At 43.4% G+C, this 24,196-nt stretch overlaps 1 protein-coding gene across 1 annotated transcript in view; it reads right to left on the bottom strand.

Moving 5' to 3' along the window:
• Positions 1-24,196, bottom strand: part of LOC136576818 (vomeronasal type-2 receptor 26-like) — a 58,045-nt gene that overhangs the window by 29,960 nt on the left and 3,889 nt on the right. The window contains exons 3-4 of the mRNA XM_066576401.1: positions 8,125-8,403; positions 925-1,743 (exon numbers count right to left, since the gene is read on the bottom strand). Of these exons, the coding sequence (XP_066432498.1) occupies positions 925-1,743; positions 8,125-8,403 (1,098 nt within the window). The remainder of the gene's footprint in view (positions 1-924; positions 1,744-8,124; positions 8,404-24,196) is intronic.

Here is a 24,196-nt window from a genome sequence, read left to right as displayed (position 1 = left end):
TTTTAACAAATGTACACAAGTTATATCAGTCTATTTTTACGACCAAGTGAAGCACAATATGTGGCTAAAAAGTAATGTCAGAATCACTTGGAGATGCAAAACCTTTACGGAGTTATTCTATGTTACAGTTACACATGTTAGGTTTCCAAAAATTTGCCTGGTCATTAAGGTACAAGTAGGCTTGGTTACCAAGGGGTTAAATTAAAGGTGCCCACACACCTTCAACAGCTGTTGGCTGAATGATCATTGTGTCCCTCAGCTCTGTTTGGCTTGGCTGGGTGTTTACATCTTTAGGGGGGGTTGGTCACAGCCATACAAACTTTCTTCAAGAGAACAAAAGGATCAAGCATTAAAATAAAAAATCTTGCTATTTATATAGCACCAACATATTCTGCAGCACTTTCAGGTAATTATTTATTTATTTTACAGACCCCAGAAGGATGGAAGGCTGAGTCAACCTTGAGCCAGCCACCTGAACCACACAAGGATTGAACTTGAAACCTTCTAATTGTAGGTGAGAACTTACACTCTGTGCCACACGAGGCTCAGATATCAAGGTCCCTGATACTTTTTTTCTCCAAACTCATCTGTCAGAGGAAGTTGAGCATCCCACATAGAAATTAGAGATTTGTCTGGCCCAGCTGTAATAGGTGGATTGGATGACTAAACACTAATGTGTATGAGAGCCTTTACTGTGTACAATTACTACCATCACGGAGTATGTACATCGTACATATATCTCTGCAAACAGCTTGTGAATAAAGTGAATGTTAGGAGTGGGAGAACATCATTAGCAGTGCAATATAATGGCAGTAGGTACACAACGCCGGCGTATGTGCCAACGATCAACTATTCACAGTACAGTTGGGCATACATATCAGTTATACCATAAGATGTTTATGGGCACTCGCATTTTGCACTTACCAGGTGACTGTACTTATGGAGATAATTTATCTCTGCAGATTGACAGTTCCTGGTGAGGTGTAGATCATGTAGAGCCTGAGCCAATATGTAAACTGCTTTATAGACTCGGTCGGAGAGTCCAGGGTCTTGGAAGTTATAAAAGTCTGTGACCCTTTCTGTGCCAGTACAGTTATGAAGAGATTTCTTGTATGCAAACTGAAGTAATTCATTCATTCGGGAATCTCTTGATAGACAGTGGACATTTACCAGCCAAATATGAGCCAGTAACATGTCTTCTGGATGATTTACAGTCTGGAAACTTTCATAGAAGCTGCTCATATCTGGAAGAGGCAGCCGAAAAGGTTCAAGAGCCAAACTCCCATTTAATGCTTCTTTGTGATGTTCTATAATAGCTGCCATTAAAGCAAATGGAGGACCGAAGACCAGAGTCTTATCCCGCAACACAATTCGTAATGCGTGTAACCAATCTGCAAGGTATACAGAATACGTCCCACAGAGTATGATAACCTGGGCTGATGACTTGCTGATGATCTCCATGTTTTTTCTTTCTATCTCATGTATAGCATTTAAGCTCACATATTTTACTTTTATGGTGTAGGCCACACAGATTTCATTCATGGTTAGATATTGTGTCAAAATCTGAATCTCCTCATTACCACTGTCATCGTCTGAAGATACAATCCCAACCCATGTCCATCTAAAGAACTTCATTATCTTGGATAACACCAAACAACTGATCTGGGCACTTTGACTGGTTCTGTAAAAAGTTGGGTAGCGATGTCGATCATTTAAAACAGAACTTGTTGCCCCATAACTGATCTATAAAGAGTAATGATATAAAACAAGTATTAATGCCAAATAAACAGCCTAGAATCTAATGGAAAACCAAAAGAAATAGAAATGATTGCTGGTATGAAATAGCAGCCTAGCCCACACATAGGGCAGAACCTCCCCTCCTGGACCGTAACTACAGATAGAAGAAACAGTAAATGAAGTCCACACATTTCTGCACTGATTATAAAATGTGGTCTGGTTGTATCTAAGTTACAATTATAGCCAGACACAATGGGGAACATTTTCTGCAAGGGCCGTTTGCACAAAAATGTTGTGACTTCTAAGCATTCTGTGTCAGCCCTACAACCTTCTTTGAAAAGAGGGTATGGCTTGTTGGGAGGGTGTACCAAGAAACTTATGCCAGACGCTGGCATAAATTATGCCAGAAATGTGGGCCTGTTGGGGACAGGCATACATTTCTGTCAAGGCACACAGAGGATGGGAGTATGCACTGAGTGCCTAAAGAAGCATGTGTCTCATGTATTCAGCGCACCGTGCGCACTGGAACATTTTCCTAAGCCCGGTGCAGGACATGCCAGCTTAGAAAATTCTTCCCAATGTGACTACTATCACACATACAGCTGTATCAGTCATGGCTTACACTGAACACATTAAGTAATCATCCACAGTGCAGGGAGAAAATGTAAGTAAACCCCTGAATGTAATAAACTGTAGATCCCCTTTAGCAGCAATTACTTACACCAAATGTAAGCAGCTTCAAATAGGATTCCTGCTTCAACAAATTATATGCCTGCAGTCAGAGGAGTAACTTGAAGCTCCTGGGCCCCAATGCAAAACTGTAACAGGGCCCCCAACTATAATGCTTTATTTATAGTATTGGGCTTTGTATATGGCCTTATGGCCCCCTAATGCTCCTTGGCCCAGGTGCAACTGCATCCCCTATAGTTATGCCCCTGCCTGTAGTCCACCATCAGGTCTACAGGTCACATCTCATCTTTTATTATTTTGAAATCCTATTTATCTAGATGCTTATAGGTAGGGTGATTGCGCTGTACTATCTAAACTAGTCAGCAAGAGGGCATACGTTGAGGAGCTGAGCAACAAGGTGCTGGCTTGTCATGACGGCACTTACCATGCTCCCTTCCAGAGGGATGCATGTAGCCTCAGCCAGGGCAGCGCTGCGCTTCTTCCAGACACTCCTTGGAAAGGGATGCCCAATAAACATAGCGAACAGTGATTGAGGTGTTGTCACGGGTGACGCTACTGTTCTGTTACACACTGGATTGACCTTTGGCAGAGAATAAATGAGCCGCAGACAGATATAACGTATCTCAGGTCCATGGGAATGGTCAGGGCTTGGCGAAACTGTACTTAAAATGAACTTCCACCAGTACAAGGCAAAAAAATAAATATTCCAAGTGCAAGCATTAAGACAGACTTGAGTAGAAGTACCTCCACACGTCGATCCCAGACTTCAGGACACCTGTGTGTTAACAATTGAAGATGTGTACCTCCACACAGCGGTCCCAGACTTCAGGACGCTCATGTGTGAACAATTGAAGAGTTGCAGCTTTATGTGGTGATCCCAGACTTCAGGACGTTCACGTAGGAAGTTCAAAAATAACCAGAGTACCTCTGCACTGGGCCTTGGACAATTAGACTCACGTTCAGCTCATGCTCGCTCTCTCCTTTGGGGCTCACTCCTCTAGCATTGATGGTCCTTTCACAATGGGAAACCTCTCCTCTTCCATCTTCACCACATTAGGGTTAAAGGTACCCCCATGTGGCTCTGTGCTTTCCTCTCCTAGACTAGGAAGATGAACCCTGAACGGAACTAACTTTCCCGCTCTCAATCACACACATTTATAATCTCAGACACACCATGTGACAGGACATAAATTGCTACCTTTACCGAACATTCATATCCGTCTCATGCAAACAGTTAACCCATCATGTGCTGCAGCTGTGCAATACATATAACATGATGACTTGACAGTTTTTGCACAGTGCATCAACATTAGACATAACAAATATGACATTTATGGAGGGGACCAGGAAAGCATATGCTGTGCCACTACACAAGAACTTAAAGGGGTTGTCCCGCGGCAGCAAGTGGGTCTATACACTTCTGTATGGCCATATTAATGCACTTTGTAATGTACATTGTGCATTAATTATGAGCCATACAGAAGTTATAAGAAGTTATTCACTTACCTGCTCCGTTGCTAGCGTCCTCGTTCCCATGGAGCCGACTAATTTTCGGCGTCTAATGGCCAAATTAGCCGCGCTTGCGCAGTCCGGGTCTTCTTCTTTTATCAATGGAGCCTCTCGTGCAGGATGCCGGCTCCGTGTAGCTCCGCCCCGTCACGTGCCGATTCCAGCCAATCAGGAGGCTGGAATCGGCAATGGACCGCACAGAAGCCCTGCGGTCCAGCGAGTGAGAAGATCCCCGCGGCCATCTTCATCAGGTAAGTAAGAAGTCACCGGAGCGCGGGGATTCAGGTAAGCGCTCTCCGGTGTTCTTTTTGAACCCCTGCATCGGGGTTGTCTCGCGCCGAACGGGGGGGGGGGGGGGGGGGGTTGAAAAAAAGAAAAAAACCCGTTTCGGCGCGGGACAACCCCTTTAAGCTTCATACAGCCAGGTGTTATGCTTCCATCTACTATTTAGCTGAGCTAACCTGGTCCTGGCCCTCTAGGTTCAGGAATAGCCTTAGCTGCGTGACCTGGTTGTTCTAAGCTAGCCTAGAAATTATTTTAGGGTGCGAGTACTCCTCAAAGGGACTAGTTTTTGTGGTTAAACTGACTACAAGGTGAAGGTTGATATAGAGCAGACATTGAGAAATGGGGGTCTAACAAAGATAGTTTATTATCCCACCTCTCCCTCAGAGATTGATTTGAAAACCCAGTTATTTCTTCTTTCTCTTTACTTCCTAACCGAGTCTCTGTGTGACTATATTATTACCCGAATCCTGAGAAAACTCTCACTATCTAACTGCCTATTAGGACTGAGTATTCAGACAACCCCTTAGGTTGGGTCCTGTTACATATAGATCCTATATTTGATTCCTCCCAAAATCTGGGAAGTTTTCATTGCCTTTTTCTCTATTGAGAGGATAGGTTCTGTAGGTTCCTGATGAGCTGTTGTTATGGTGAAACGTGTCAAGCCATGAACCAACGTGTACTAAACCATGAATGAACTCACTCTGTAAAGTAAAAATCATTCTAGGTTACATTTCGAAATCACAAATCAACGTATTGTTTAATCCAAGGATCATATTTTAGATCCGTGTTGAATGAATGAAGGCAGTAAGACTATCCTGGCTCTGTCATTCTCAGTGTACTAACCTTACAGTGTAACCCACTTACTGGTTGGCATGCCTTAAATCAGATCTCTTTCCTTTTACCAATCCTTGCTTTATGGGTCATTGTGTTCTGTATACTGTATAGGGATTCCTTCATCTTGGATACCAACATGGGTTTGTCTATGTAGATTTATGTAATGTGCATGTCTCAAAGTTTACAGCTCTGCACTTTCCAAGCTTCATGTGTGGGTACTACTCAGCTTCTGTATGTGTTTTCAGCCTGAATTTTTTAATATTTTGAATAAAATTCAGTTTTAAATATGTCTATTCTGCGATGGGCTGTAGCTACAAATAAGATTTACACAATATTGAGAAATGTTGGGCCATTTATCCTTGAAAATGTTTTACAGCTTATCATTATTTCTGGGATGCCTTGTGCGAGCATCCCTCTTCAGTTGATGTCCCAGCATCTCTATAACATTAAGGACAGGATTGACTTTGCCATTCTAAAACATTTTTTTCCCACCATTTTTTATGTTATCACTTGTGTACTTTGGATCCTTGTCCTGTTGCATCACCCTTCAGTTTGATCATTGTTTCCTCTGTGATCACATGCCAAAGCCACCTAAACCATGAAACCCCTCCATCATAGCCCTAAATCATGATACTTCCTCCACTGTAGCCCCAAACTATAGTAGAAAGTGAGGTCCACAGCAGTTTAAGTTGATGCATAAAAACGTATTTTATTCCTCCATGTAGATCGCCGCAATCTACATGGGGGACTAAAATACAAAGATTTTATGCATCAACTTATGCTGCCGTGGACTTCACTTTCTACTATATACTGTTTATGTGGAATTGAGATCTGGGTTCCCAATTCCGTAGCGTTGCATTGGATTTTGGTCCTGCCTTTGTGGATGTTGAGTGAGTGCTGCCTGAAAAAACCTTTTGCTTCTATCATAGCCCCAAACCATGATGCGCCTTCCACTATTTGCTCCAAACCATGATGCGCCTTCCACAAGGCTCCACAGTTGGATTAGCTTTTGGTGTTGGTGTTGAGTGCTCTCTTTTCCTTCAAATATAATATTGTGTATTTGTACAAAAAGGTCCCCTTTTGTTTCATTTTCCCAAATCAATGTAACTTTTTAACAAGTCTTAATGATTGGGAACAGGAAACCAAACCAGAAAAGCAATGGCTGTCAGTGGATGGTTTCCTGTCTTGGTTTTCTATTCCCAATCATTGTTAAGACTTGTGAAAAAGTCACATTAATTTGAAGGAATGCTGCCATCCAATAGGTGGCGCTGCAAAGGTATTTTTTCAACTTCCTTATTTGGAAAATGACATACTCAGTATAGACGTCATGGGTATCTTGATAATAACAAGGTATCACTGAAAGGATAATCAAACTACTAGCGACCACTTGTCTGTGAGTATGTATATGGGTAGGGGTGTGGGAATGCCAGAATTGCAGATGGGTTTTATTTCACAGTCTTATCTAACACAGACAACCTCCTCTTCATCATACACTAATCTATTACATGGACGACCTCCTCCTCCTGAAATACTAATCTATTACACAGACCTCCTGCTCCTCCGATATCTTACGCAGACAACCTCCTCCTCTGTTCCAACTACCACACAGCTTCCCACTAGCACTGAGCCACTATGTACCACACAGAAATGAGTCCAGCACCCACTCTTATGAAAGCTGTCTGAAAGGAAGTCTGTGTTACCCATAGGCACCAATCACAGTGCAGCTTTCATTTTACCTCAGCAGTATAAGAAATAACTATTGGCAACAAAAATTACAGGGGAAGTCAGTGAGTATAAAAAGAAATACACGGGCAACGCCGGGTAATCAGCTAGTAGGTGACAAACCATCAGATGCCGTATCAATAGTTTGTGTAAAATGTCATAGTTTAAGCTTTGGTTGTATTGTTATTAGGCCAAGATCAATAGACCTTACAAGCATCCGTTGTGGTACCCATCTAGTGACGTGATGAGCGATAAACTCTTTTTATAACATCCATTAATTGACTCGTCTTTTGTAACAATCATTATTTGACCCTACGCATGTTTCAACCAAACTATCAGCGGTCCTATATCAGAAAGTACCAGGTTTTTTTTTGGTTCATTGATCCTTGGTACCTCATATCCTACTAGGAGTGGCCGTTCAGTGACAGTAATGTGGATGTAACAATTATAAAACTAGCATAAAATGCATACGCAGAACTCAAATCTGATGTAAATGATGGAACAGGGAATCACCCAGCAGCTCAAAATATACGAGAAATACTAAATGGTGCTAAGATCGGGTGTAGGAATGCGGGGGTTAGACCTAGAAGTGCATTGCATTTTGTGCTTATGGTTATAAATGTTACGTCCACATATAGGACCCCTGATGATACCATTAACGTGGTTGCAATGTGCGTAGTGTCAAACAACGGTTGTTATAAAAAGAGTTTATCGCTCATCACGTCACTAGATGGGTACCACAACGGATGCTTGTAAGGTCTATTGATAGTGGCCTAAGAACAACAATACAACCAAAGCTTAAACTTTAGGACATTTAACACAAACTATTGATACGGCATCTGATGGTTCATCACCGATGAGGTCGCATTCGCATGGTGGCATTTGCCAATAAACAGTGTGCTCTCACCTCCACGATCAATCATTATGATGCCAAGGGCCTGTGTCTGCAACACACATGATTTAATAAATGAAGGATCGCGGTGTGTATTACACAAATTATCACATTTTGTGCTTGGAAACCCATTAGAGGCCATTTTTGTATACGCCTATGGGGATAACCAACTACAAAAGGAGATCCAGCCATTTCATGGTGCGTTCCCCCCGTCCTCCCTTCTTTTGTGTCGTTTTTGGTTTTGTGTTTTTGGGTTTATGCTTTGCTTCATATTAATGTCATCACTGTTAGCTATGAGCAGTTCCTGATTTTTAATTCTAAGTATTAAAAGTCATATTTTATCATTATCCTTTCAGTGATACCGACCTATGCAGCTAAGATCCGAGTCTCAATGATCAATGAGAACCAGAAACATGTTTTTCTGACAGAGCTAAGGACATGAGGATGCCACCTACCTGTGAGTACCGGTATATGGCCAGTATTTGAGCCATGGACACCGTAGATACTGAACCCAGGTCTCCAATAAATCCGACTACATTCCTCTGCTCTCTACAACAATAATTGGGGACGGTCCTTCCGGGTCCTGATAAAATCTGTAGGACACTTCTCACAGATTTCTTGCTTTCGGAGCACGAGTCATATACATGATATCCCAGAGAGATGTTGGGTAGAATTGTCTGATCTCGGTTAATTTCCTCAATAGCGAAACGGAAAGTCAGAAGATACCTGTAGTACTGAGGCACGGGTCTGTGGAGATGAGATAAAGTGGTAGGAGATGAATGGAGGTCGTGTTGGCGACCATCTGATCAGTAAGTATTAACCCTACTGATATTTTTACCATTTTGATATTTTTATGTTCTATTGTGGAAAAACCTTCATGACAACTATGGATTCTAGATTTTCAGGAAATCAGATGGCTAAGGTTGTGTAGTTTTTATGGTGTGTAAAGATACACTGTGTGATGAAATGTTGCAGAAGGTTAGTCGCTGCATGTATTTTTAAGAATACTCCGCCATGTTTTAACGTATGATGTTCATGAAACTGTAATAGACGGAAGAACTCATACCCTTTTGTTTTATGCCATGTTGCCTGAGGGAATTCTTGAAGTTTCTGTACTGATTGTTTGTATCACGTTGGCAATTATCTGTTTTTGTTGGCTTTGCTATAACATCACCAAAAGTTCCCTGAGAGGCAAAGTGTGGTCTCCCCTGAACCCTCCGAAGTAATCTGTGTGATTGCTGGAAGATGCTGTAAAACTGTTCCAGGACAAGGAAGACTGTGTGTCCTCCTATAAAGTACTGTGTGATATAGTGTCCTGTATACTTCGTGAAGAATAGTGAGCATATGAAGATGGGGGCAGAACAGTCTAAAACTTATCTTACCCCTATCGAGATAATAAGAGAGAGGGCGGGGGAGGATATCAGTAAACAAGCCTATAAAATATACAGACAAATAGGACTTAAAAAGGCGGGAACTTTCAATTATGAATTTTGGTCCCAATTTAAAAATAAAAATATTAAAATGCTACGTGACTTAAAGCTAGAAAAAGGTATCGAGGCCATAATAGACTTATCTAGGAAAGCCCAAGACGAACACTGGGACACGGAGGCCAGGGAAGGCATAGTTGTTCATTGTCCTCTGGCCCCTCCACCAACCCCGTCAATTCCTACGGGTCTTTATCCAAACCTTGCAGAAAAGCTTCCACCTGCCTACCCAACTCCCACATCTTCTACGGCTCCCCCAGCACCGGACAATAATCCTTTCAGGGGTCCAGCTTGGGATTGTCCCAGATGCAGGCAGCAGAATCCCTGCTATCTGGAAGATTGTCTTGCTTGTGGGGGCCCCAGACCCCATGGACAATGTGTCCCCGGCAATAGGCCCCCTTCTAATGTTACCCACCAAATGTTCCCTGTAACCTCCACCACTACCACGGGAAAAGGGGTCACGGCTAACGTAGATGTTACTACGGCCGAAGAAGGAGCTGCAGGGGGAGCGCCCCCCCTTCCTTTACACAGACTGAACAGACTAAAACTGTCTCGTCATGGCGTCCCTGGTCAGTCACGGACCAAATGGCCTTATGCCAACAGTTACCAGACCCAGAGACTGAACCAGCAGCCTTCCGTAGAAAAATAGAAGTAATACAGAAAAATTACAATGCCGCATGGACAGACATGGACTGTCTGACTAAATGTCCCGATGGGTTATATGCTAACATTTCCACCCATTGTAAACTGGACGGGCCGCCACGGGATACACGCACCCTTGACAGCGGCAGAGTATTCTTAGACCACTTAAGTCCCTGGCTAGAAAAACAATCAAGAGACAGACAGGTAGCCTTAACCACCTGTAAGAAAGAGAAAAATGAGACTATTGATTGTTATTATGGGCGGCTAGAACAGTGTACCAGAGACATGAATCTACAAAATTGTCCTGATAACATACATGACACCTTGTTCACGGAAGCTTTTATGCAAGGCATAAAAAAGAGCCTGGCCAACAAAATCAAAGCTTTACAAGAAAGCGGTGGGCTTCGCCATGGATGATAAACGATCCGGTGGTGTGGCTGTTAAAAATTATACCATGGATGGTGACCGAGTATGCATAAGTGACCAGCCCCAACAGAGAGAGACCCGTAAATGCTTCAATTGCAGGAAACCCGGTCACCTGGCACGCAACTGTAGAGTCCCTAAACGCCCGCGAAATCAGCAGCCGCCCGTCGCCACACGCCAGCCACCAGACATGCCACCACCTCCGCCAGCCCCAGGAGGTTATGTAAATTATCAATTAAGGTCCGGCAATCCTGCCCCCATAGCCCTTATGGCAGCGGCTGAATGTGGAATACAGGTTTTTCAACCTCTAACTTTAGCGGGGAGGAGGTGCCCTTTTTGATAGACACTGGGGCTACTAAGTCTTGTATAAGTAGAAAGAAAGTTCAGGACCTTCAGCTACCATTATCTGACACTATACATGTGGCATTTGGTATTTCTGGCGATCCCACCCCGATGAGAGAGACGGAGACTGTGGAAGTCTGCTTTCAAGGGTCACGAGTCCTCACTCGCTTCCTGGTGTCACCTGCTGGGGATTGCATCATAGGAACCGATGTGATGGGACCCCTGGGGTGCTGCATACAGCTTCACCCTTCGGGTGAGGCTCATGTCAGCACCACTACGGCCGACCACCAGGTATTCTGTCTCATGGCAGCAGACTTGGTCACTCCGCCTCCTTCTTTTGCTGTCTATATGTTAACCCCAGAAGATGCACAGGTTCTTTCAGCAGTTCCAGAGACTCTATGGGCAAGGGGGAAGATGGACTTGGGGCATCTCCAAGTACCCCCGGTCATGGTGTACCTCAAAGATGGGGAAAAAGCCCCCATGATTCGCCAGTATCCTCTTGCCATGGCACAAGAAGACGCAATAGCCTCCACCGTCACAGAGTTATGTGCCTTGAATGCTTTAAAATCTTGTGTCTCCTCCGCTAACACGCCACTCTTCCCAGTGAAAAAGAAAGGAAAGAAGGGCGAGCCCGACACCTACTGTATGGTTCACGATTTAAGAGAAATTAACAAAGTAACTGTTTTAGAAACACCGTTGGTTTCCAACCCACATACTTTGTTGTCAACCGTACCTTCTGGAACTTGCTGGTATACAGTGGTGGATTTAGTAAACGCCTTCTTTTCAGTTCTATTGCACCCTGACTGTCAGTATTTGTTTGCATTTACATTCCGAGGGAAACAGTATTGTTGGACCGTCCTACCGCAAGGGACGCAAAATAGCCCCAATCAGATGTATGATGTTAGTGCTTGATGCTTGGGCCGCCCCGCCTGGAGTGGTCCTCCTACAGTATGTTGATGACTTACTGCTCTGTGCACCGGACAGGTCTATATGCATAGATGCTTCCCTAAGCCTTCTTTGTTTCCTTGCAGACAGCGGGTGTAAAGCCAGTAAAGACAAATTGCAGTTTTGCAAATCTCATGTTGTGTTTCTTGGTCACTGCCTAGGTTCTGGTACAAAACACCTCACGCCAGAACGTACCAAGGTGGTGGAGGACATGCCACTCCCTACCTCACATGCTCAGTTGCAGACATTTCTGGAGTTAGTTTCATATTGTCGGCCGTGGATTCGCTCTGCCTCCATGACCATGCAGCCTCTGTATGACTGCCTGGGTTCCAAGCCATTTGCTTTGACCCCGGAAACCGAGTCAGCTTTCCGTCAGCTGAAAATACAGATTACCAGTGCTCCGGCACTGGGCCTGCCAGACTATGACAAACCCTTTCAAATGTTCGTGACTGAGATGGCGGGACATGCTACTGCCGTCCTCACACAAGAGCATGGTGATAAAAAGCGCCCTGTAGCATACTACAGTGCAAATCTTGACACAGTAGCCAGGTGTTCACCCTCCTGTGTAAGAGCAGTTCTGGCAGTACAAACACTACTTGAGAAAGCCTCTGAGATGGTCCTAGACTACCCTCTGGTGGTTCTGACACCCCATGATGTACATGGAATTCTGACCCAGGTAAGCCGTAGACATCTGTCTCTTGCTAGACAGATTAAAATGGAACTTGCGGTACACTCTTCATCCAATGTCTCATTTCAACATTGCACCACCTTGAATCCGGCCACCTTATTACCATTAGGTGACACTGATTCAAATGGGGAAGTAAGTACAGGGGACCAGCTTTTTGCAAATTCCCAGACTGATGAGGAGGAGGCCTTTGACACAGAACACCAGCATGATTGTGCAGCGCTCATGGAGCAGGAAACAGCTGGGTTCGCACATGTCACTGACAAACCCCTCATAACCCCCCCCCCCCTTGAAATGTTTGTGGATGGATCTAGATACCTGAATGAGAAAGGCGGTTTTGTGACAGGTTTTGCTGTAGTAACTCTGCAGGAGGTACTGGTAAGTCAACCACTGCCCCCACGTGTCAGCACAAGAAGCGGAACTGTGCGCTTTGACTGAAGCCTGTAAACTAGCCGAGGGCGTAACTGCCAACATCTACACTGACTCCAGGTACGCATTTGGTGTGGCACACGACTATGGGCCTATCTGGCGCGCACGGAGCTTCCTCACAGCTCAAGGCAAGCCGATCAAGAATGGAAAAGCTGTACGTTTACTGATGGAAGCTATCATGTTGCCAGAACAGGTAGCTATAGTAAAAGTTAAAGCACACACCCAGGGTCAGTCCATGGAGAGCAAGGGCAACGAGAAGGCCGATAGAGCAGCCAAGGCTGCAGCCCTGCTGGACAGAGAGGACCGAGTGCGCAGGGTTAGTACCCGGCAAAGATCCTGCCCACCTGAGGACACCGGGGTACCTGCCGGCATTTCTTCTGTAGCCGCTTCTACCGAGGTGGTACTGAAGCCCACCAGAAGGGAAGAGGAGAGATGGGCCATGGCAGGAGGGAGGAAAGTGAAGGATGTGTGGATGATGAGAGAGAGAGCGTGTTTACCGGCTGCTGCCTATCCTAGTTTGGCGTCACTAGCCCATGGAAAGGTCCACGCCTCTCACAATGCCATGGTAGCTCTTGTGGATAAGGTTTGGTACGCTCCAGGGTTTGACAGGATGGCAAAGGCATATGTCAGGGCATGTGAAGTGTGTGCACTACACAACCCAGGGCAGGTTGTCAAAACTCCTAAGAAATGTACACCTCGGCCCTTGTACCCCTTTCAGAGACTACAGATAGACTACATCCAACTGCCCAGGTCAGGAAGGTATGAGTACGTGCTCGTCTGCATGGACCTCTTCTCTGGGTGGCCTGAGGCTTACGCAATGGGGAGTGCCACCGCTCAAGTCACCCCCAAGAAACTGGTGATGGAATTGGTGTGTAGATTTGGGGTGCCAGAAACAATTGAAAGTGACAGAGGAACTCACTTCACTGGTGAAATAATGCAGCAGGTAATGGCTGCTTTGGGGGTAGAGCAAGCTTTCCACACCCCCTACCACCCACAAAGTTCAGGGAAAGTTGAGAGACTAAATGGTATCCTGAAATTGAAGTTACAAAAAGCCATGGCTGAGACAGGGAAGCCATGGCCAGAGTGTCTCCCGATGGCCCTTTACTCTGTACGTACCACCCCCAATCGAAAGACAGGACTTTCTCCATATGAAGTACTGTTTGGCTCAGTGCCAAGATTAGGCCTGTACCATCCACAGGCTCTTCAGCAAGGATGTGATAAAGTTACTGAATATGTACAAGAACTATGCCGTAAGCTGAAAATAACACACGATCTAGTGTTTTCTTCAATTCCAGACCCTGATAACCTAGAAGGAACTCACTCCTTGCAGCCTGGAGATTGGGTGGTCGTAAAAAGACACATGAGAAAGGCTTTGGAACCTCACTTTGACGGACCATATCAAGTGCTGCTGACCACTCCCACTTCAGTTAAACTCGAAGGAAAAGCCACTTGGATTCACGCCTCCCACTGCAAGAAAGTGCCCGAGCCTGTCACAGAATGAAAGGGAGGGTTGCGGTCAGGAGACCAGGGTGGGATGCGGCACTTATGCCAGGGTGGACAATACTGGGTATTTTGACCCTGATATCTGCAGTTTGTCTTATTGGACTGTCCTTTTATCGGGATGCACCCCCACCAACGATCCATATTGAAAGAAGATGGACTGGATGGGCAGAAGGACACCCCAATATGTGGGAATACCTCACAAAAGACGTATTAAATATTTCCCACATGTGTATGCCCAACCTTCGGAGTGGGGAAGATATTTTGCGGACTTGTCTACTGTCTGTCCCCACTCCTGTAAAAACACTTCGCGATATATATTCAATAGTGCATAATGATAGCTATGTGGGAGATGGTAATGTTGTTCAAGAAAATACCTTCCTAAATGTATATGAATATTGTCCCCATTGCGATGCCATCGAACACACACTTTGGTCAAATATGACTCGGTTTCAGGTAAGGAATGTTGCTCCGGCTGAGGTGTGTTATAACTTCACATGTGATAAAAGGTATATTGGAGGGTGTGCGCCAGGGCACACAGTAACTAATGATTCCCAGATACTTTGTAACCGTACAAAGGAGCAATGCAAGAGAATACAGACCCCTATGCTCTGCAACTACACGGTCCGAAGCCCCAGTCATTTTAGGCATGTCAAACTGCCGGTGGGATGGGTCTTATCCTGTGGTAATCAAACCTATACATACATCCCTGGTAATATTTCAGGTGGACCGTGTGCATTGTCCAGGCTAAGTATACTAATGTACCAAAAACCTAACAGCCTGGGATTCATGAATAGACAAAGACAGGAGTTGAAGGGGCTAGATAGCAAGTGTGAAGGAACACCCACTTTACTGAGTTTTTCGGAACACAGGGCACTTGCTGTCAGTATTGTGGGTGTTCCCGGGCTGGCCCAATATAAGGCAAGAGTAATTAATGGCCGAGCATGTGATATGGTAAAAGGTCTGAATGCCACATCTCAGGCTTTGGATCTTCTTCTATTAGATATACAGGGAGTTAGAAAAGCAGCCCTACAGAACAGGGCCACCATAGATTACTTGCTACTTGCGCTAAACCACGGATGTGAGGAATTTGAGGGGATGTGTTGTTTTAACCTTTCTGATCACTCAGAATCCATACACCAAAGAATCAATAACTTAGGGAAAATAGCCGCCAGCATAAAACAAGATAAAGATCAGGGGTGGTTTAGTTTCCTCAATCCTGCAAATTGGTTCTCGGGGTTAGGAGGTTGGTTTATGGGGATCCTACAAAGTATATTACAAGTTGTGATGATTTTATTATGCATGTATATAGCTATAAAAATTGTAATCTCATGTGTCACCAAATGTACTGAAAAAGCTTTCTCTGCACCAATATGAAGTACGTGTTTATGGACTAGGAGTCGTGCTTGCCTTGACTCCATGTCCAAATGGGGGATTATGTATGGGGTTAATTATGTTGCTAAGCTATCAAAATAAGAATAAATAGTTGAAAAACAAAGTATGCTTTGGTTAGTGGAGATAGGAGCCAGCTGGTTGAAAACTGATTTCTCCGAGCTTCTCAAGGTCTTGCTTATCTCCTGTAACTGGACGCAGCGGACCACGGACATCTGTGCTAGACTAACAGGATGTTCTGTCTCTAAGTTTTAGAAATAATAGCTCATTAAGAAAGAATATGTTTATGCAATAATATGCTGGCTGTAAGATAACCGCCTCCTGCATGGGCGATGGTCTATGGTCTATATAATCTGATGTGTTTGCTTCAATAAAGAAGAATTCATTCTGATTTCACCACACTGCATGTGGTGTCATTTTATGTCTTCTCCGAGTACTCGCTGATCAGACGCATTGATTTGGACCCGGCAACATTCGCAGTGGTCTCCCTTGAAAGACCCCCTAAAGTATCCACTTGTAGGTTAAAACATGGTGGCCATATCTCACCTATTTGAGGGCCTGCTAGGGAAATATGGCAGAAATGTTACATTGGTTTTCCATCTGGAAGATCTGTGCACATATTCAGCTAACCCTCAGTGAAGTCATGAAGAGGATGGTGGAGGTGGGACCCTCATAGACTTTAAAACAAAAGGGGGATCTTCCCACACTCACAGACTCAGGAGATGCATCTAAATGCAGAACTGTCCACCTTTCTACTCACTCCGCGCCCCAAGACTGTGTGAAACAGCTTCATAGACTGGTATTTTCTATTACTTTCTCCCTTTTTGCTTTCATATGTTGTGTGTCTGTGTTTCACAGTATAGACCTTATTCTAAAAATAAATTTATTGATATTTGCCTAAAAACATTTACCACAATAGGGCACACCTAACATACAAGAACACAAAACAAATAACCATTTGGGCAATGAACCGAAGCTGCTGGCACTCACAATATATGTTTTAAAAACTAATGCCAACACTACTCCTTATCCTAAAGTGTGCTGCTGAGATACTCTCTCCAAGATAATACTAGGTGGGAGGCTCAAGTGAGAAGAAATACCTCTCTTGATACAGCCTAATCCAAGAGCACCCAGGGCAGTGTTAATTATTCAAATTTATGGAATCACTGCTCCATGTAAGGAGCTATAGCATATATTAATGCTTCTTGCGACTTGGAACTAAAGTATCTACTAATATGCAGCTCGGATAGTATATTCAGCCTCATGCGGGGGGCTTAATGATGGATTGCCCGCCTCTACTAATGCATCCAGGTCTAAATATGGAAGGCAAACATGGATAATTTTGAATTTATTGCATCAATGTTTTTTCTGCGCATATCATTATTTTTGCACCTTTCAAAACCCACAGGGTCTTTTTGCAAAATTGCAATTCAGAGGATCATGACTCCCTGTGTAAGTATATGTATATGTGTTATGACTCGAAACTTCGACGCGTTTCCCCATGGATCTCATAGATCATCAGGAAGTAATTGTCAGTGGCATAGCCAAAACTCAATTAGCTGCCCAGACTAATGAAGACAGACCATCTGCCAGCTAGTGTAATTTACAGAGAGCTGTAACACGATGGGGGCACACAGAAGAGCACATTTGTGCTAGGGGGAAGATACTAATACACACACGGGCCTAAGTGTTATGGGCTGCTGATAATATGGCGCCCAAATCACAGCTCCCGTAGTGTAGAATGTGCTAAGAGAGGGGGAGTGTTAGGGGCTGATAATAGTGGTGCACCCAAATCACAACTCCCGTAATATAGCATGCACTGTCTGAGAATTTTAAAAGAGGCAGAAAAACTCACTTGATGCGCTCCATCCAACTATATCAACAAGTGAAAATCTTACTTGATGTGGGGTGCCTTGGACTCCTGGCACCCCAATATCCAAAGAAGCAGGGAAATTCCAACGATGCAGAGGTGTATTTCATAGAACAATTTATTATGCACATACAAAGGCAAGTGGATATATATCGCAACGCGTTTCGGCTTTTTGTAAGCCTTTTTCAAGCATAAGGGACACATGTCTAGTGATTCCTATTTATAGCTGACATACTCTAGGGGGAAGGGGAAGGGGAGGAGTTTCAATCTAAACAATTTGTAAACCATGAACAATGTATAATTTCTAATTGATAGCATCCCACTCTCATTGTTAATAGTATAATATTATGGGTGTTTATACAGTGTATAAGAACTGTGTAATGTGTTTAGCGATCCCCTTATGGGAACACTACGTTGTCACCACGTGATCGGAACTCAGGACGGGGGGGGGGGAGGGGAAAGGAGGGGGAGGAGGGGAGGGAGGAAAAAAGGGGGAGGGGAAGGGGGAGTCTGTAGATTGTTGCGAAACATACCCCCAAATCGATCTGGCCAGCGTTCGGCATCTTTAGGCACACAATTCTACAGATCACCCCACAGGACACCACCCCAAAAATCAATAGAAAAAAATGCAGGAGAGGGAAACGTGCGGGGCGAAAAATCTACATCAAAACAAATAAAAAATCCAATCCCAACCAAATCAACTCAGAAAATACAATCTCCAATACAGAAGCAATAAAATTGGGCATTTTTAATATTTCATCCCATTCGTTATCCTCTGAGGAGGCTAATATTTTATCTAGAGGGTTATCGTTTAGTCCTTCTACAGACCCGGATTTGTTTGATTTATTTTTAGATTTAAATTGTTTTATTCGTAAATTAACATTGAAACGACATTTTCACATTAAGGACCATAAAATCGATTCATCCTGTGGTGCAGAAGCGCCTAGATCGGATCAAGAACCGCTAATTACCAGTGACCCCATAGACATGACAACAGCATTAGTACGACCTTTATTCACTAACCTCAAATTACCAAGTATTTTCTATCCCTTGGACTCCAAAGGTCCATACATTTCCACATTCTACAATAAGGTTATAGAGGACTTTAGAAGTTTAACCACAACCAAAATTAAGAACAACAGCCAAAGAGGAAATTTAAAACCCTCCCAATTAAAAATAATTCGAAAACTTCAGGAAAATAAAAAAATTGTCATTAAACAAGCCGACAAAGGGGGGGGGGGGGTGTCGTAATAATGGACAGAGACTTCTACGATACCGAGGCCCAAAGAATTTTGGGGGATCCCGACTATTATGCCAAACTGCCTGGGGACCCAACTGATCAATTGAGAAGTGAGCTTTTTAGCTTGATCAATGAAGCCTTTGAAAACCAATGTATCTCAAAAGAAGAAAAATTATTTCTATCCCCATTCCATCCAGAAATAGCCTATTTTTACTTTCTCCCCAAAATACATAAGTCACTACAGAACCCACCAGGACGCCCCATTATTTCAGGTATTGATTCACTCACTAGCCACTTGTCACAGTATATAGATCATCAGCTCCAGCGAATAGTTCAAAGTCTACCAGCATACTTAAAAGACACAGCGCATCTCCTCACATTATTAGAATCTATCAATTGGCAAACTTCATACATCTGGGTAACACTAGATGTGTGTGCCCTCTACTCTAATATTCCCCACAAAGAAGGTGTACAGGCTGTTGGACATTTTTTACATTTAGATCAATCTTTACCCAAGAACCAAAAACAGTTTCTGTTGGATGGTCTGTCATTTATTTTACGTAACAATTATTTTCAACATGATAGGCAGTTCTATGTCCAGACCCGTGGCACAGCAATGGGCACGAAATGTGCCCCTTGTTTCGCCAACCTGTATATGGGGGCCTTTGAGGAGACTATCTCGGACCCCCATATTCGGTTTTATAGACGCTTCATCGACGACATCATCATGATATGGGATGGGACAATCGATGAACCAAACAACTTTGTTTCCAAACTGAATTCCAACACTTGGAACCTCAAATTTACAGGAACACTTAGCCCAATTGAGGTTACATTCCTGGACCTAGACATCAGTACCAAGGAAGGCAGAATAGAAACCCAGACACATTTCAAAGAGGTAGATGCTAATAGCTTGTTAGATTTCCGGAGCAATCACTATAAACCATGGAAAACTAATGTCCCTTATGGACAATTGAAGAGGATTAGAAGGAATTGTACTTCTAACCAAAATTTTGAGAAACAAGCCAAAATCCTGTGTGATAGGTTTAGAGAAAAGAAATATCCTTTAACCCTGATACATGACTCCTATAGGAAAGCTAGGGATGAAGAACGAGTAATAGGAAAGAATAAAATAACACCTCGACCAGAAGAAAAAGGAGCGGTACGTTTCATCACTAAGTACAATAATAAACACAAGGAATTGAAACGGATCTTATCAAAACATTGGAGTATCCTTAAGGCCGACCCACACTTATCATCAGAAATTCCACCAAAACCGAATCTTACGTACCGTAAGAATAAAACCCTTGGGAATATTCTGGCTCCGTCCTGTCCCCAGACAATTAATTCTAAACTCAACCTTAGGAAAAATACATTACTACAAATAACAGGATCATATAAATGTGGAAAAAATGGTTGCAAATGTTGCAATAATATTTGTAACAAGAGAAAAACAGTTGATTTAGGTCCAACAAATCCACCTCACCGTATTAAACAGTTCTTAACATGTAACACCAAAAACGTAATTTACCTCATTGAATGTCCTTGCTCATTACGCTATATAGGCCGAACATCAAATACACTACGGTGTAGACTTAATCAACACCGTTATAACATAAAAAGACAATTCGCATCACATAGTGTCTCTAAACACTTTTCAATCCACCATAGTGCTGATCCGTCGGGAATATCCATCACCCCTTTGGAACAAATTACATCAGGGAACCACTCCAGCCTAGTAAGAAAAGAAATGTTCTATATATTTAAATTTAACACACTACACCCTTTAGGACTTAACGAAACACTCGAGAAATTTTATTAAAAAATTTTTTATTAATATCTTTAGTAACAATATTTTAAATTGATGTCTATTATAACTTATCAATTATTACTTATCATAATTTAGATAAGTGGTTTTATATGATACTAATGCACATAATTCTGTAATTTTATTATTCCTTCCCTCTATTCCCCCCTCCCTTTTAATCCCTGTATATCTCCTTCTCTTCATTCCCACTTTCTCTTTTTTTCCCTCTTGTTTTTATGATTATATATTTTTATGAGCACATATGTATATGTATATATTTTTAGCTTAATCCTTCCCTCCCCTCTATTACATTTTTTCCCCAAATTCTTTCCCCTATAGACAAGAATAAGTATTGTCCATTATGGTTTCCCCGATAATACATTTCCCCTGCATATTTTTGGTCCAAAGGGGCCTCCATAGGCAGTCACATGACTACCTATGAGTAAATTCCATCCACGACACTCTGGCAGTGCGATCACGTGACCCAGCGTCTAAAAACGTCTGACGTCACCACACACGATGGATCCCCACGTGACCGAGCCACGGGAAGATCCTTGCACTAAACGTCATCACGTTTAGTACATCATCACGTGACCTCCCGGGATCCATGACGAAAGATCCCATGGAGGCAAACAGCGGAGATCCGCCTCTTTCGTGTGCCTAAAGATGCCGAACGCTGGCCAGATCGATTTGGGGGTATGTTTCGCAACAATCTACAGACTCCCCCTTCCCCTCCCCCTTTTTTCCTCCCTCCCCTCCTCCCCCTCCTTTCCCCTCCCCCCCCCCGTCCTGAGTTCCGATCACGTGGTGACAACGTAGTGTTCCCATAAGGGGATCGCTAAACACATTACACAGTTCTTATACACTGTATAAACACCCATAATATTATACTATTAACAATGAGAGTGGGATGCTATCAATTAGAAATTATACATTGTTCATGGTTTACAAATTGTTTAGATTGAAACTCCTCCCCTTCCCCTTCCCCCTAGAGTATGTCAGCTATAAATAGGAATCACTAGACATGTGTCCCTTATGCTTGAAAAAGGCTTACAAAAAGCCGAAACGCGTTGCGATATATATCCACTTGCCTTTGTATGTGCATAATAAATTGTTCTATGAAATACACCTCTGCATCGTTGGAATTTCCCTGCTTCTTTGGATATTGGGGTGCCAGGAGTCCAAGGCACCCCACATCAAGTAAGATTTTCACTTGTTGATATAGTTGGATGGAGCGCATCAAGTGAGTTTTTCTGCCTCTTTTAAAATTTTCATTTCTTTCCTCCTTGACAATACTGTTTCGGAGTCGCTCGCTGCTGCTCTCCCCTAGGGGATGTCTCAGGACCACCAACGTTGATTTGAAATACCTCAGTGGACCCACGAACTGACCGGTTTCCTTTCACTAGGACCGGTTCAGTTGCGGTGAGTCCCTTTTTTATATTGTTCCTGTCTGTAATTTCGTTGTACACCATTGGAGCGCCGCTTCTGATTTACTGTTTATTCCATGCACTGTCTGAGAGGGAGTATTAAGATCTTGTAGGAGTCCTAATATTGCAGGCTACTATGTTCTATGTCTCCAATTAACTGCTCCTATGGTGGCACCCAATTTGTTAGAAGGTGGAATAGTTGGTGATCCACCCTAATCCAGTAGATAGTGCTATGCCACCCTCGGTGCTACTAAGCCCTAGATTAACGCTAACTAGGGCTGCGAGTAAAGTCGCCTCTTAAAGATCACCCCCTCTATCAGAGATAAAAAATAAAAAGTACTCATAGCCCGGATGGTGGACTAGAGTATCAACCGCCAAAGAGGAGTTGCAGGGAATATATGGCATTTGTGCTCCACCCATAGGAGGGGGTACATGATTGACACTCCCCCTCATTACTGATGTAAACAATGAACGATACAGGATCATTGCTCACTACCACCATGTCCCCTCTCATAGGTATTAGTAATGTTTGCAGTATAGAGAAACCCATTACTGTGGTGAAGATAAGACGTCCCTGAGTGTCCGGTCAATCGCCGCATAATGATCGCCATGATGACTGGTTATCAGACGTCAGTGGGAGGCCCGGCCCAGTTCAACCCATTTGTAAAATGGGAATTGCCGTGACGTCCTAAGGGGTCACGTGATATGATCGTCTGTGTGCTGTGGTGACGTCACTGTGCTGGGCATCCTGAGAGGCCACGTGACATGATCGGCGGCGTGACGTGATGATGTCACCACGCTCAGCGCCACTGATGACATGACAAGACCGGCGTGTTGTCATAGGAGACCCTGGCATACGCCAGAGGCAGGCCGGCCGTGTGATGACGTGATAGATGGATGAATCCCTGTTGGACATCCTGAAAAAGGGTATGAACTCAGTTGATTTAGAAAATAGATGTTTGCCAACCAGAACACATTAATTGTGGAGGAAAACATTTCTGAGGGACTGTGAATCATAATTATGCTCCTACTATATGGCCAATACATGGTCAGTTACACCAAAGCGATTTGATATTTAAATGCTAGCATACAATGTTCCTAGTAGAGACAGAAGTGTCATCCTTCTATCTGAACCAGAATCGGTTACAAGATAATTCTTCTCAAATAAGGACACATAATAAAGTGTACATGCAGAAAGATGGCATGCCAATACTTTTAATAAAAGAATCTAAATCATAAAACAAAAATAAGTATTTGGAATTACTGCGTCCATAAAAGTCTGATCTATCAAAGTAGTGGCTTATTTACCCCAAATGGGGAACATCGTCCGGAAAAAAATAAAGAACCTCAAAAACGCACTTTCAGTCACCCTGTCTCCCAGAAAAAAATACAATAAGAAGCGATCAAGAAGTCGTATGTATTCCAAAATGTCTGGAAAAAAAGTAGTACAACAAAAAAAACTGTATAACTTTGGAATCGTAGTAATCATAGTGCCCCATAGAATAAAGTTATGTCATTTTGGTGCAGTTTGTGCGCCGTAGAAACAAGACGCACTGAAAGATGGCGGAATGTTGTTTTGCATTCTTTTTTTCATTTTACTCCACTTACAGTTTTTTTAAAGTTTTTCAGTACATTATTTAGTACCATTAGCAAATACAACTTGTCCCACAAAAACAAGCCCTCCTACGTCGATGGATAAATAAATGAGTTAGGATTTTTAAAAAGAGGGGCAGTGAAAACAAAAATGGATTATAAAAAGGGTCCGCGTCATTAAGGGGTTAATATAAGGTTGTTCCCCTTTGGCTATCTTAACTGTATCTTATGTAAATGAGTTGAACACAAATACAAATAATGTAACTGAAATAAGCCTCATTATGTCCTCATATGACCCCTCTATAGAGCTCAGGCTATGAGGCAGAGCATGGAGCGCCTACAGCTCTGGAGATCGGAGCCTACTGTACTTGGTCCCAGAAGTTCATTCTATACATCGAAGTGCTGGAATCTGATGGCCGATGGAATGTTGTGCCTCCCTGCTGTAGAGGCTCAGATATACCCAGTAATAAAAGGGGTTGCATTACTGCCTGTGAAGTGAAAGCATCCTACAATGCAGCATTACACATAGAAACCATATTCTGCTCACCTTTTATTCATTATCTTCTCCTTGTACAGCTGACCTATACAAACTTTCAAAGATGGCACCGCTGGGATAGTACCCATGATGCACTGCTCTCTCTCCTCCTTAGCGGGCGCGGTCCCGATGATGCCGGTCACATGACTGGAAGACCGACAGGTGCACACTGAAAGAAAGCATCGCCATCTCCAGCTAGAGCTGTGACAGATG

Source organism: Eleutherodactylus coqui, chromosome 1 (genome assembly GCF_035609145.1).
Source record: "Eleutherodactylus coqui strain aEleCoq1 chromosome 1, aEleCoq1.hap1, whole genome shotgun sequence".
Lineage (NCBI taxonomy): Eukaryota > Metazoa > Chordata > Amphibia > Anura > Eleutherodactylidae > Eleutherodactylus > Eleutherodactylus coqui.
Note: the sequence above shows the minus strand (reverse complement) of the source record. Positions and strands in the feature narration are given on the sequence as shown.